This window comes from Littorina saxatilis, linkage group LG5, assembly GCF_037325665.1.
Source record: "Littorina saxatilis isolate snail1 linkage group LG5, US_GU_Lsax_2.0, whole genome shotgun sequence".
NCBI classification, from domain to species: Eukaryota; Metazoa; Mollusca; class Gastropoda; order Littorinimorpha; family Littorinidae; genus Littorina; species Littorina saxatilis.
In genome coordinates, this window is record NC_090249.1 from 25,565,215 (window position 1) to 25,579,815 (window position 14,601).

Here is a 14,601-nt window from a genome sequence, read left to right on the forward strand (position 1 = left end):
TACAGTTACGTATTAAGACAAAGTTCAGTGTACATAGCTTACGGGGTGACACAGCACTTATTCAGTGCAGGTGGGGAAACCCCCACATGAGCAGACGACAAATAACCCGTGACACCCTGCTTTGGGGCAGAGTGTGTGCCACTGCGCAATTGTTCCTACAACTTCTTGGCGAAGAAACAAATCTGTAGGAAACTCAGGTTGAGTTCTTTATTCATTCTGCAGCCATTATACGGTCAAAGTAGGTCAGTACGGGTGGACTCAAGAGTACAAAGAATCCCAATTACTCAGTAGACTACATGGGAGTATCGACTGCTAAATTAAAGGCACACTCCTTCCTGTGAAAACAGTTTTGCTCACAGTCACAATCTCAAATCTGAACAGACTTAAAAAATAGAATAAGACCGTGCAGAGTTGGATTTTATTTAAAAAATATATAAAACTAGATGAATACCCGCTTCGCCGGGTACGGCTTCGCCGGGAAGAAGTCGAGCCGAATACCCGGCTGCGCCGGGGACCCGGCTTTGCCGGGTGTACGCCGGCTTTGCCGGCGCACCGCACGAAGGAAGGGAGATAAACGCGGAAAACACTGGAGAAGAGTAAAAATAGTATAACGGGAATATGGATTGAGCGTTGTCGACAGTGACCTTCTAAAAATAGAAACGGAAATATGGATTGACGCCACACGAAGGAAGGGAGATAAACGCTGAAAACACTGGAGAAGATAAGGAAGAGTTACTGGGAATGGATCCAGAGAAAAACCAAAATCGGTTCAGCGCTGCGCGCCGAGAGCACGTGTTGAAATATCTCATCGAGCAGGTTGTGTCCGGGGTGTAGCTGAATATGGCCACCAAATTTGAAACAGATCCATAGAGAACCTTGGGCGTGCATCGCGGACACACACACACACACACACACACACACACACACACAAGTCGTATATATATATATAGAAGCACATAAGGTAGTCAGGCTGTTGATTTTTGGTATGTGTCAAAGTGAAGGGATGACTTTATCTCAAGTAATAGCCTGGCTAGATCTGAGGTGGTGATCTGGACCGTTTACACAGGAAGGCTGTGCCTTTAAAGCTTAACGTCAACATTCCGTGGGTAGCAATTCCAAGCTACCTGCAGGCTACGTCTGCCATTCAAAACTGGTCAATCGTATCGCCGTGACGGTTCATTTTATTGTTGGGCTGCATACGAGTGACTGACACTTTGCCCCTGTCGTGTATTACAGGGTAAACATACTCTCTCCCCAGGTGTGTGCACACGGGGTATTAATGTCGTCTGCGATTAAACCCAAACGGCTGTGGTGCTAAATATCCCACAACAGTGGTTGTAAATATGGAGTAGATGCTTTCGAAGCAGAAATAAGTGTTTGACCTTTTCATTATGTGTGAATTTTATTGTAGGCTCGATTTTGACAGGGTGATCAGTAGGAGCTAATGATCGGTGTGTGTACAATCATAGGGACTGAATTGTGTACAGTGAAGGGAGACGTAAGAAGAAAATCACCGAATGCATGCCAAGCGTCGGGCTTGCATGTATACCAGGTTATAGATAAGAAAAATAATGCACATCGTCTCAAATTACCTGTCTTCAACAGGTTGAGTGCGTTGAGGAAACGCAAGGCGGGACTTTTTGTGTGTGATTTAAATCGAGTGTTTCTATCCTTGTGCGTTCTTTATGTCTTAGCCGATGTGATGTGACTGGGTAACCTGAACGACAGCTGTACTATGGTGTATAGTTTGAGTGGGTGCTTGAACAACAACATAGAAATCTTAACAAAACTTCTACAAGAGGTGTGCGTTTCACCGAGAACGAGTCGTCGCGTGTACGAAGACTGTGTTGCTTGATTCAGTGCACCGTTATTGCCGTACGTACAATTCTTTCGGATTGAACGTTTGAACAAAGCGAACCAAACTCGTGCAACTTTAGTTTCGCTTTTAACTCTCTGTATGTCTCCATGCCCTTAGTAAGAGGCCGCGGGCATTCATGTACCCACACCCTTGACCCTCTGTGAATGACAAGTTTACCACACTGCGGGTCCTTGCCACCGGAACACGAGCTGAATATGGCTCCGCCGACGTCAAAAACGGACGAACGCATCGGGCAGAGACTATTAGATGGTGACAGGTCAGATCCCCACATCTTCTACTGCCCTCAGCGCTCCCCAGAACCTACAAGGAGTATAACTCCTCGTCAGAAATGGGGAGTGTTGAATCGTGTGAGAGCCATCGGAAAACAATTTGGACGAAAGTCCCCGCAAGAAGAACCCAAAGATGTTGAAGAGGAGGCTCCTAAGCTTTGTCTCCTGGAGGACAGCCCTTACCGTGTTATAAAGGTGAGAAAAGGAGGATCGTTAACATGCGTACGTCAAAGTGTTCTAAACTGACTGTACGCGTTTTGTGTGGGTGTTTTTGTGTTTGGTTGTGTGTGTGTGTTTTAACAGCAGTATATTACAGTAAAAACAAATGACATCCGTGGCTATACATGTCAAAAACGGTATTTTATGCCAAGAGAAAACAAGTCGCGTAAGGCGAAAATACAACATTTAGTCAAGCTGTCGAACTCACAGAATGAAACTGAACGCACTGCAATTTTTCAGCAAGACCGTATACTCGTAGCATCGTCAGTCCACCGCTCGTGGCAAAGGCATTGAAATTAACAAGAAGAGCGGGGTAATAGTTGCATTGAGAAGGATAGCAAGCTTTTCTGTACCTCTCTTCGTTTTAACTTTTAACTCAAAACTTGACTAAATGTAAAAAAAAGAGAAGCCAGAGATACACATTTAAATAATACACTCTACTCTCTAGTATTATTTTAATTTATTCATCAAACTTACTGCGCATGTTTCGGAAAACTTCATTTACTGATATTAAAACTAAATTCGTTTTGAGACCTTAGATATAGTGGCTTTCAGCCGTTCTGCAAGGGGCCTATAAACATATTAGCTGTTAAACTTTCTCTTACTTTACCAAAGGAACCCAAGTTGCCTCTCCCCAATTCCCGAGAGCATTAGATGAAAGCTTTAATTCTTCGGTTACTTTCTTTCTTCCTCGTTTCTTGTTTCATTCTTTCTGTCAATCTGTCTCTGTTACTTTCTTTCTTTCTTGTTTCTTCCTTTCTTTCCATATTTTTGTCTTTCTTTCTTTCAATAACCCTCATACGTCGTGCATATGATTGTTATGTATGAGGTTTCGTCTGCCATTTAGGCAACTGGACACTTTAGCTTGTTCACTTCCAGTTATTATCATGTTCTGCTTTTATTCAAGTAAACATCTACGGCATTGGAGACACGTTTCAACATAACCCAACATAATTATGTGGGTTATTTGGATACAAAAATCCAAGAAACAATTATTGTTCTTCTGTTGTTGTTTTCGGTGCGTAACATTATCCTCAAATTGTAGTCAGCGTGCAAAACTGAGATGGTTCAAAACAGTTTTGATTGCGTTATTTTTGTCCAACTTTGGGGTTCTAGTTTTGTAAATACAGTGTAGAACGCACAGTGAATCTTATAATTATACAGTTATCGATATTGGATGGTTGAAGTTTGTGTATGGATGCTTACTTCGTTGTTGTTGTTGTTGTTGTTGTTGTTGTAGTTGTTGCTGTCGTTGCTGTTGTTGTTGCTGTCGTTGTTGTTGCCGTTTCTGTTGCTGCTGCTGCTGCTGCTGTTGCTACTTTTGCTGCTGCTGCTGCTGCTGCTGGTTGTTCGAGAATGCGTGCACTTGCAGTCATCATGTTAACCTTCGCCCGACCGGGTTATCGACTACACACGGAAGACATCGTGGGGCCGTGCGGACCCATGCTTCTCAAAGAAGGAAAAATATGCATACCCTTCCGTAGACCCATGCTTTCCAAAGAAGCAAAAACGTGCATCCCCTTCCGTAGACGCCGTGGTTAAATTTCCGCGAGAAGTAATTAAATTAAATTATTAATTTAATTATTACCGTGCGGACTAAAGCTTCTCAAAAAAGGAAAAACGTGAATACCCTTCTGTAGACGTCGTGGGGCCGTGTGGACCCACATTGTTATGTATTAATTTCGCTCCACGCGACTTGCTTATTAACTCCAAAATTAAACAGATCGTAGAAAATGATGTTTAGAGCCAATACCTGAAGGTTTGTGACTTCTCTCCCTAGTTTTTATGTAAGTTCCTTCAGTTTGAGAAACATGGGTCCGCACGGCCCCACGATGTCTTCCGTGTGTAGTCTAAATTTGACCTTTGTTTTTGTAATTACTTCTCGCTGAAATGTAATGATCTTTTAGGACATAAGAGCTTTTTATGTGTCTGAGGCATTCTTAAAAGCTCATTAAAGAATTCCATCTGGTTTAAGAGATATTTGCAATTAAACACCCTTCTGGGTCCACACGGACCCACGACGACCAGCGAAGGTTGAATGACACGATGTCATCGAAGTCAACGCTATGCAGATGGAAGTGCAAAAAGACATTAATCGGCACAATGATAAGAATATCGTACATTTTGTATCGATGTTCTACATTCCAGTTGTTCTTGTGCATTCTACACGCCGTCATTTCAACAACAACAACAAAATCTCTCTCTCTCTCTCTCTCTCTCTCTCTCTCTCTCTCTCTCTCTCTCTCTCTCTCTCTCTCTCTCTCTCTCTCTCCCTCTCTCTCTCTCTCTCTCTCTCTCTCTCTCTCTCTCTCTCTCTCTCTCTCTCTCTCTCTCTCTCTCTCTCTCTCTCTCTCTCTCTCTCTCTCTCTAAAAAGTCTTTGTTTAACGTACTGAAAGCCCATTCCTGGTTGGGGCTGATGTCCAGGCAGGCTTTTTTCAAGATTGTTGACACCATGATCCAGCCGACCCTCTTATACTCGGCCGAAGTTTGGGGCATATTGATTGAAGAAAACCCAGCAGAATCTGTACATTTGTTTGCGTGTAAAAAATATTTGAACGTTTCGGCGCGCACACCCAATACAATGGTTTACGGAGAACTGGGAAGGCACCCCCTGAAAATAAACTGTTATTTAAGAGCTATAAAGTTCTGGCTACATATGACGGACAATCGGATCTCAAAACAAGCGTATCAAATGTAGATGTGTATGGACAATAACGGAAAAATAAACTGGGTAACAAAGCTCAGGCTGCTGTTGAGCAAAACAGGCTTTGCATGTACGCTTGGATGTTTCAGGGAGTGGGCAGTGAACAACTGTCCGTGAACCTATTTAAGAAGAGAGTGCAGGACATAGACATGCAGGACTGGCACGCCCGCATAAATGACAGTGACCGTTTCTGCCAATATCGGGTCTTTAAACAAGGGCTTGTCCCTGAAGTTTATTTAGACTGCATAGAGCAAAAGGGTTTTAGAGACGCCCTTATTAGATTTAGACTTGGTATAAGCGAGCTTAAAGTGCACAAAAAGCGCTATATTAAGACAAATTTTCCTACAGACAATGATTGTCCTTTTTGCCCGGGTTCCCTGGAGTCCGAACTTCATTTCCTGTTCGTTTGCAAACGATATGATGACTTAAGACCAGAAATGTTGAAAAATTTTGACAACCATTTGCAGTGTTGCCTGTTTGGTAAACTGATTTCATGCAAAGTCCAAAGTGTAATCAGAAAAATGGCATGGTTTATTTTCAAGGGATTTGAGTTGCGTTGGCAATCTTGTGAAAGCTGTCGTTGAGAAAATAGATTCCTTAATCAATGTTTTGATGTATGCATAATCAAGTATTGCAAGTTAAAATGTTTTATATATGGAAAATGATTGCTGTGAAGATGTAATGAGAAGCAATAGTGCGTGTGGGTGATAGCTACAGTGAATGAGCGAGTGAGTTGAGGAGCGAGCCGTGTGTATTGTGTGTGTATGTGTGTACGAGAGAGAGAGAGAGAGAGAGAGAGAGAGAGAGAGAGAGAGAGAGAGAGAGAGAGAGAGATTGATTATTATTTTTGCTAATAGGGCCTATGTGTAAGTTTGTTGACAGGAGTAATGTATTATCTCCTGAGAATTATGTTTTCGTTGTTCTTGCCATTATTGTTGCCATGTTCTCTGTAATCCCCATGAAATGGGCCGACGGCCTTTGTTCATTAAATCGTCAAATCGTCTCTCTCTCTCTCTCTCTCTCTCTCTCTCTCTCTCTCTCTCTCTCTCTCTCTCTCTCTCTCTCTCTCTCTCTCTCCATTCACACACACATGCACACACGCGCGCGCGTTTCTCTCTCTGTCCCTCTCTCTCTCTCCCCCTCCCCCCTTCCCCCTCTCTCTCTCTCTCTCTCTCTCTCTCTCTCACACACACACACACAATTACATTCACACACACATGCACACACGTGCGCGCGTTTCTCTCTCTCTCTCTCTCTCTCTCCCCCTTCCCCCCTCCCCCTCTCTCTCTCTCTCTCTTTCTCAAATATTTTCACGAAACGAGGCAAGCGTTGGAACGTGAATAAACAAAAGAGACCACCGGTGAAAGCATTTAGGCTGCAATGTTTGAAAGATATTAGGTTCCCGTGAACAATCACCGCCCAATTTTTTCATGGTTTGGCCTACAGTTGTTTTCTAATTGCTGTCCATTTACTGTTCAAATATCATAGTTCAAAGCCACATCAAGGGTACTCTCTTGCGACTGCTTGTATTTTGACTGTGTATTTTTCTTATTGACCACAGAGTGTGCGTGCACTCACCACATGCTTGCATACGATAAAAGGGAGTAATGATGGAGCAACTGCGCTTCGGATTTCGGAATAGGGTGAACAATCTGGGTGAGGTCGTGTCGATATTGTTGGTTTGTGGACCACGCCACTCGACTGTCTGCGACTTGCTGGCTACAATTAAGCTGTGTGGTCATTTGCACTGATCCGATGTCAGGGTCGGGCTCTGAGTATCCTGTTCCCGATTTGCGTGCAATAATATTACCCCACCCCCCACCCCGTGTTAATCCCCTGCATCTACATAATTCTCTGTTCTGGAGTCTGTATGCATGTGTGTCAGTCAGCCTGTGACGCATGTCTGTTACATAATTATGATGCTTATACGTCGAGTCAATGTGCGTCTGGCTGCGAGTCAAAATTCGATCCATTAGCTGACCAGTGTTTGGTTAGGCCTTACATGATATGGATGGCCGATATATATGTTGTTGACAAATCAGATAAAACATGAGTTAGCACTCGAGATGATCGAGGCAGCATTCCATTTGCTTAATGCATGAACATGGTTCGTGTTCTAGCTTTCACTTTCTGACATGATAAGCCTTTGGAGCCTACTTCTGGCGTGTGCTCACACAAGGGCAGACACGCGCCGCACACACACGCACACATTCACGCACGGACGCACAGGCTCACACACAAACACGCACGCACACTCGTACACAAACACCCCATGTCTGTCTGGCTGGCTAGCTGGCTGTCTGTCTCTCTATCTCTCTCTCTTTAGTAACCCAGATTCCTATCGAAATACAAAGAAGCCCCGACACCTGCACACTTTACTTGATCAAATAAAGGATAAGGATAAGCATCGCTTCAAATGCAGGCGCATGTTTGCAATTTCCCATGTTTGTTACTTTATCAAGAAGCACACACACACACATATATACGCGCGCGCGCGCACGCACACACACACACACACACACACACACGCACACACACACATACGCACACACACAAACTCACGCACGCACACACACACACATACACGCACACACACTCACACATACAAGCACACACACACACACACACACACACACACACACACACACACACACACACCACGACCATCATCAACACCTCTACCACCACCCCACTGTTCAAGGCGATTTCGTCCTTCCCCAGAAAGTCAACAATATTTCCCCTTTTCCCCAAACGCTTTCACCACCCTTTCCATGAGGCTTTTTTGGCCTATTTTTATCTCTCTTTTTTTCGCCGTAAGAGAAAATATTTGATGGCAAACACCAGGGCAATGTATGCAAAAGGATCGCGGCAAAACCCAAATGGACAAATGGAAACCCCCTACCTCATCCGCGTCTACCCTTTCTCACGAATTCCAGCTTTTAATTATTTAAGGTTCGGGCGCCGTGGTAAGGCTGATAACTTGTTCTAGATCATTCAGTCATTGGTCTGTGTTGGGTAATTCTGAACTATTTGCTCGCCAGACTGTGTTGAGTAATTGCTCGTCCGGGGTTGAGTTATTGCGAGTTACATAAACAAAAGGCGGCTTCTGTTTACACCAAGCACTCAGATGTCGTTCTGATTTTTTTGCGGTTAGCTTTAACTCAGTTGTGAAATTATGCACAATATGTTGATGCGCCCCATTCAGTGACAAGAAGGGTGACGCATCACTTCTAGGAGTTCGTGTTGGGATTGTGCATACTCCGAGCGTTCTTCGCTCTTTACGACCCTAGCACATTGTAATTTTTTCTTCAGGAGAAGTAACGTATCAAAAAGAAAATCTGGATTTTTTTCAGTGGAACAGAACTTTCCATTTTCAATCAAGTTTGTGTGCAAGATTTCCTTTGGAGAAAAGTTGTGTTCATCGACACAGAACATTTGTACAAAATTGCTGTTTTTCTTAAGTTTGTTGTGATTTCTTGTGAGCTCCAATTTGTGACGGGTGTGTAAATGAAATCAGGTGCACGGCTAGTGACAGGGGTCAAGCAATGGCTTGTAACATTCCAAGAATCTGGTCTCCGTCGATCTGGCTTTGCCGTTTCCAGCAACGCTACCGCGGAACCCTCGCAAGGCAGTAACCAATCAAAACTGAGAAAAGGATGTGGGCTGGTTATGTCATACAACGACTCTGTGGTGGCTCTGATAATGGAAGTAAGTCACGTGATGTTTTGGCGTGAACATTGGCGTAATAGTCTGATTGTTGTGTAATGCTCTCTCTCTCTCTCTCTCTCTCTCTCTCTCTCTCTCTCTCTCTTTCCAGGGGCCAATGGATAAGGAAATAAACCCCTCTCTCTCTCTCTCTCTCTCTCTCTCTCTCTGTACGCGTGGGTGCGCTCGTGCGTGTGTGTGTTTGTGTGTGTGTGTGTGTGTGTCTCTCTCTCTCTCTCTCTCTCTCTCTCTCTCTCTCTCTCTCTCTCTCTCTCTCTCTGAATCCGTGCACGCGTTCCCATCAAAAACCCGGTCACCAGACTCATTGACAGTGCAATGCATTGCAACCAAAGTGCGCTCGACGTAATCTTTATTTGAACAGCACTTTAGGCCTCTGGAGGATTGCGTATTTAGTTCTCGAGCAATCTTCAGGAGTGTTTCTCGCTAAAACTAGTTCATAATGTGCCCAACAAAACGTGCGCATGCACAGTACATTTGTTAACACGTTGGAGAAAAGTGGGGATAAAGGCAACTCGTGAAAGTAACAATTTGCTTTTAGCATATATAAAGTTGGCCAAAACATTATTGCAACAAATTTCGCAACCAAATTAAAGCATTAATTCCCGTGTAATTTCATTAAAACTTTACATGCCAGTTAAGGCCGTTCACTTGACTATCAGGATCACCTTTTGGATTAAAGATATATTTTACAAGGATCACGTGACCGCCGCTCAAATAAGGGTACCCTCAAAATTGACCAGACAAAAACGGAAGGGCCCAATGAAAAATCGACAAAAAATCACAATAGGCAAAACTTTGCAACTTTTACATTCGAGAAAAAAGTAAAATCAATTATCTATTCTGAACAGGTACATTTGTTTAGCTAGTTTAAGTATTTCGTGTGCTATGCTATTCCTACTGATGCTCAATCCTTCCATGCCATAAAGACTTCACTATCTTGCACACTTTTGGAGAATAACAGTTATGTGTCGGGCGTGAAGAGGGCAACAGCAAGGCGCGTGAAAAGGGTGATATAGTAAACATGGTTTAAAATAATCATCATTCCTACCAGGCATGTTCAAATGAAGGAACGTATTTTTGTCATCTATTTTCTGCTTGTACATTCCACACAGCGCCCCAAAAGGATATCAGATCAAATGGCTACGATCAAATGAAATACGTACTATTTTACCTCGTCTGATGTCAACCATTAAAACCGTAGTAATATACCATTAGATGTGCGTCCGTATGATATTATAGTGCAATGAAATAAACATTCCGTATCCTTTCGGGGATTAAAGACACAGCCCTTCCCGTGTAAAAAAAAAGTCAACTACACTAACTCAGATTGTTTAAATAAAAAGAACACACACCAGTAACCAGGTTAGGTACGTATATATCTATAATCAATATTTCGGCACGTTACTGCCTTCTTCGGGATGATGACTCAGATTGTATCAGGCTTTTACGTGGTGGAATAAGATCATTCCTCTACTTTCAAACATCCTAAAAATCAACAATCCGGGTGCTACATGTACAGAGTGAAAATGTTTTGCAGAATTAATGTCAAAGATAGCCATTAGTGTCCGTTAACAAATAAATTCATTAAAACAAATCCCACTCTACACAGAAAGCACCCAGCAACCGGGCTGTTTACATTTTGGTCAGTATGTCCAAGTGTAGGGATGGTCATATCCCGTGTAAAAGTCTGGCTAGATCTGAGATGAGAGCCGAGTTCTTTACAGGGGAAGAACTGCGCCTTTACAGTGCAATGTTATAAGTATTCCACATCCTGTGTGAGACAGAAATTGGCATTAAGTGATTTATAAACGGAACTATGAACAGGGAAACGTTTACTGCAGTAATTTATAAACGCAGATCACATAGCATTGGTGTTAACACGTCTAATGACAACTATTAAAACGGTTGTGAGACGCCATTCGGTGTGTGTGTGTGTGTGTGTGTGTGTGTGTGTGTGTGTGTGTGTGTGTGTGTGTGTGTGTGTGTGTGTGTGTGTGTGTGTATTTTTGTGTGTGTGTTTCCGACTCTGTGTGTCTGTGACATTCAGCTACTTCCACAAGACGTTTTCAGCTTCATCATCAGGTTTCATGATTTATCTCACTGATGGTGTTTTTTTTATTGTGGTCTGTGTGTTAACAAGTTTTGGCTTTTTCTTTCGTTTATCGTTCTCGCCTCTAAATGATTTGTTTTTTGAATACATTAAACCCTGTCGTCTTTTTTTCGAAAACGATCTGTTCTGCTGATAGAAAATAACTACGTAGCCACGTCGGAGATAAGATTTACCCTAGATCTTGCTCCGACCGGGTTAAGCCATTCGTTTACGATTAATTCTTTGCTTGAGAACACTGTTCTCCGGTGGTCATTGTTTGTGTTACGTTCACTCACAATGACTCCCAAGGCGTTGTTAACTGGAACGTATATTTATTTAAATCTTATAAGATTAACATCATGAACTAACTCCAGAACTGAACAAGAAGATGGCGACTGCCAACAGCGGTGCGCGATCACGTGACGATCAGTTCACCCTGCGCTTGTCTGTATGCCTGGAGGTTGGTAGGCGTTATGCAAGGCCAACCATTCAGCACGTAGCTGATGACTTGCTGAAGCTCTGGATCATGTACAGTAGCTGCTCTGACTTTTCCTAGTCGAGTTTTGTGTCGACTGGCCAACTCGATTCGATCGCGTCGACGTAAGCGGTCACTGCTTCGGCGTCTTTCTCGTCGTCGGCTGTGTGAGGAATTGGACTCCTGCTGAGTGCATCCGATATGATGATCTCTTTCCCGGGTAGTCTCTGACAACGTATCGGAGCTTTATCAGTGTCCTTGTTTTTCATCAGTGGCACAAGAGGTGTATGATCTGTCTGAGGATAAATGAATGTTCTAACTATCTGTACCTTTTATGTTTAGCTGCCTGTCCGCTGCATGTTTTTAAACCGTATTTTGTGCGACCAAACGTGTCTGTCGCCGGCATATCACTTAGATCCTGTGGGAAGGCTGAACGGTTGTAGGTCCGAGGAGATAGTAGTGCGATGCGCTCATTGGTTAATAACCGGATATTCGATGATTATTTTTGATTTGGCAAACGGTTCTTCGCCAAAAACCTATAAAGTGAAACTCCCGTGGGTAGCTTCCCTTTGCTGCAATATTTACATATGTTTTAGACCAATGAGCACTGGTATGCATATTCGGTGCGGGATGCATGATTTCTTCCCAACTACAGGTAGCGGTTCGCAAACGAACATTCGTCCAAATGATGGTTAAAAACAACCTGCAGCGGACGGCAGCTGAAAATTAAAGCTACATATAGTTAAAACAATCATTCAACTGTATTTATTTGACCTTACACAGACTGTAGAAAGAGGCAAACCGTCTTGAACAAAAAAAATTGTCCGCAGGAAGCGACTCCAAGAACACAGACGACTCAGTCGAAGCTGAGTGACATAGCTTGTAGTATTTCTATGAAAGTAGTGGTCCAGTGAACGATACCTTCCGCCTGTGGTCTGTGTAAGGTCAAATAAATAAATCATGCATGCCGCACCGAATATGCATATACCAGCGCTCATTGGTCTATATGTAACCGAGTGCTGTAACACTACGATCACCTCGGGAGGCAAAGTGCAATCAAACAGGATTGAAAATGTTAGGGCCAATTTCTTAGCCCTATAAAAACTGTTATGCAAACCCGAAGGTTTCCATGAAGATACAGACAACCGGAAACCACCAGACCCCATCACAAACAGAATTCTACAATCCACCGGTATTGACTTAAAGGCCAACAACTCGGGTGCAGAGTCTGCTGTGAAAGGAGCGGTAGCCTCCCCTGTCACATATAAAACATATGTAAATATTGCGCAGCAAAGGGAAGCTACCCACGGGAGTATCACTTTCGGTTTTTGGCGAAGAACCGTTTGCCAAATCAAAATGACGAAAACGTTATTTTTTTGGTAAGTATTAAATTTATGAATATACACCGATTAACAGTTCCGTGGCCATTTTAGATTCGCACATGCGCACATCTTTTTCTACGAGCACTTTTGCTGCTTCTTCTTCTTCTTCCGGTTTCCGGTTTTTGAGAAAATGCGCATCCGCAAATCGTTTTTTCGAAAGTTTTTTTTTCTTCTTCCTGTTCCGGTTGATTTGAGAAAGCGTAGATTGAGTCGGCAGAAAGTGCAATTTTATAGTCTTCCAGCCCTGAAGTTGCTTTTGAGTGTTCGAAGAAAGAGTGTAAAGGTTCTAAGGATTACATCGGGCACACAAACACGCGATTTTCCTTTTTCCCCCTTTGATTTGAACGCGTGCGCAGATCGTTTTTTGCGAGTATGTTTGTACTTCTTCCTCTTCCGCTTTCCTTCTTCGTTCCATGTAAACGCCGAAACTGTTAACTGGTGTATTCAGTTAATGGAGAAAAAAAAAAGATCGAAAAACAAAATTGTTTTGTTTTATAAATTTAACTGAAAGTAAACATTATTTTTCAAATTTATATATATATATTGTGTGTTGATGCATGTTTTCGTCATTCGTCCAAATGATGGTTAAAAACAACCTGCATCGGACGGCAGCTGAAAACTAAAGCTACATATAGTTAAAACAATCATTCAACTGTATTTATTTGACCTTACACAGACTGTAGGAAGGCAAACCGTCTTGAACAAAAAAAAATTCCACAGGAAGCGACCCCAAGGACACAGAAGACTCGAAGCTGAGTGTCATACCTTGTAGTCTTTATATGAAAGTAGTGGTCCAGTGAACGATACCTTCCGCCTGTGGTCCGACCACAAAACGATCACGAAGTTGGTCGTCTATGTCTGTATACTGGCAATGCGCTACCAAAGATCTCAAAGAACGATACAATTCTTCAACAGTTTCTGTTTCTTTCTGCTTTCTTTCTTGGAATTTGTGCGTTCATAAGTTATGTTTCTCTTTAGTATTACAATGAAGTAGGCATCAAACTTACTGACCAACCTCTCGAAGTCTGTGTCCACTTCTTGTTCTTCCGATCCCTGGCATCCGTTCCTTCCCCTACAGTGTGAACTCGAAATTCCAGGTTCTGCAGAATCTTCTCGGATTCGCGACCCATCACGTACAACAAAGTGTCCCGTTGAGTTTCACCACTTTTTTGATTCAGTTCTGATGCACTTCTGAAGCGTTTGAATTCCTGAATCCACTGGGGCCATTCCTCAGGTTTGAAAGAGAACTTCTCCGGCGGTTGCAATGTCGACATTCTTCTTCTTTTGTCACTTTTAGTTTACTTCTGACACCATGTTTGTGTTACGTTCACTCACAATGACTCCCAAGACGTTGTTATTTGGAACGTATATTTATTTAACTCTTGTAAGCTTAACATCATGAACTAACTTCAGAACTGAACAAGAAGATGGCGACTGTCAACAGCGGTGCGTGATCACGTGACGATCAGTTTCGCGCCATATGACGGCCACATGACGTCATCACAAGAACGACGTAATATCAAAACAATCATCTTGAAAACAAATCAGTTGTGATCCTTTCCGATGATCGAACAATAAGACTTAACACTGATGGCATGTTTTGAGACTGAAGGCCATGTAATTACTTTAGTGTATTGTTTGGTATCAGTATATTATATATGCAATCTAACCCCGGATTGTTCGTCTTTGTAATGATAACGAAACCAGTATGAAATGACTATTGAAGCACATTTTTTGTAGAGCCACTTGTATTGATTAGAGGGTAATATTTTGCAATCTCTTGCAGAAGAATTAGAAATGGTCGTCTGTCCGGAAATTCCTTGAAAGGTGTTCGCCGCGCCTGTTTTCCCTGCGTCG

At 42.8% G+C, this 14,601-nt stretch overlaps 1 protein-coding gene across 4 annotated transcripts in view; it reads left to right on the top strand.

Moving 5' to 3' along the window:
- The first annotated feature begins 1,186 nt into the window (after positions 1-1,186).
- Positions 1,187-14,601, top strand: part of LOC138966673 (transient receptor potential cation channel subfamily A member 1-like) — a 46,724-nt gene continuing 33,309 nt past the window's right edge. For 3 of the 4 annotated variants that reach the window (XR_011455736.1, XM_070338975.1, XM_070338976.1), the window contains exon 1: positions 1,187-2,343. Coding sequence is in view for 3 of the 4 variants with exons in the window: in XM_070338975.1 (XP_070195076.1) it covers positions 2,023-2,343 (321 nt within the window). In the remaining variant the exon portion in view is untranslated. Of the gene's footprint in view, positions 2,344-8,310; positions 8,781-14,601 lie in introns of those variants that run through there. The other variant, XM_070338977.1, reaches the window with a different exon arrangement.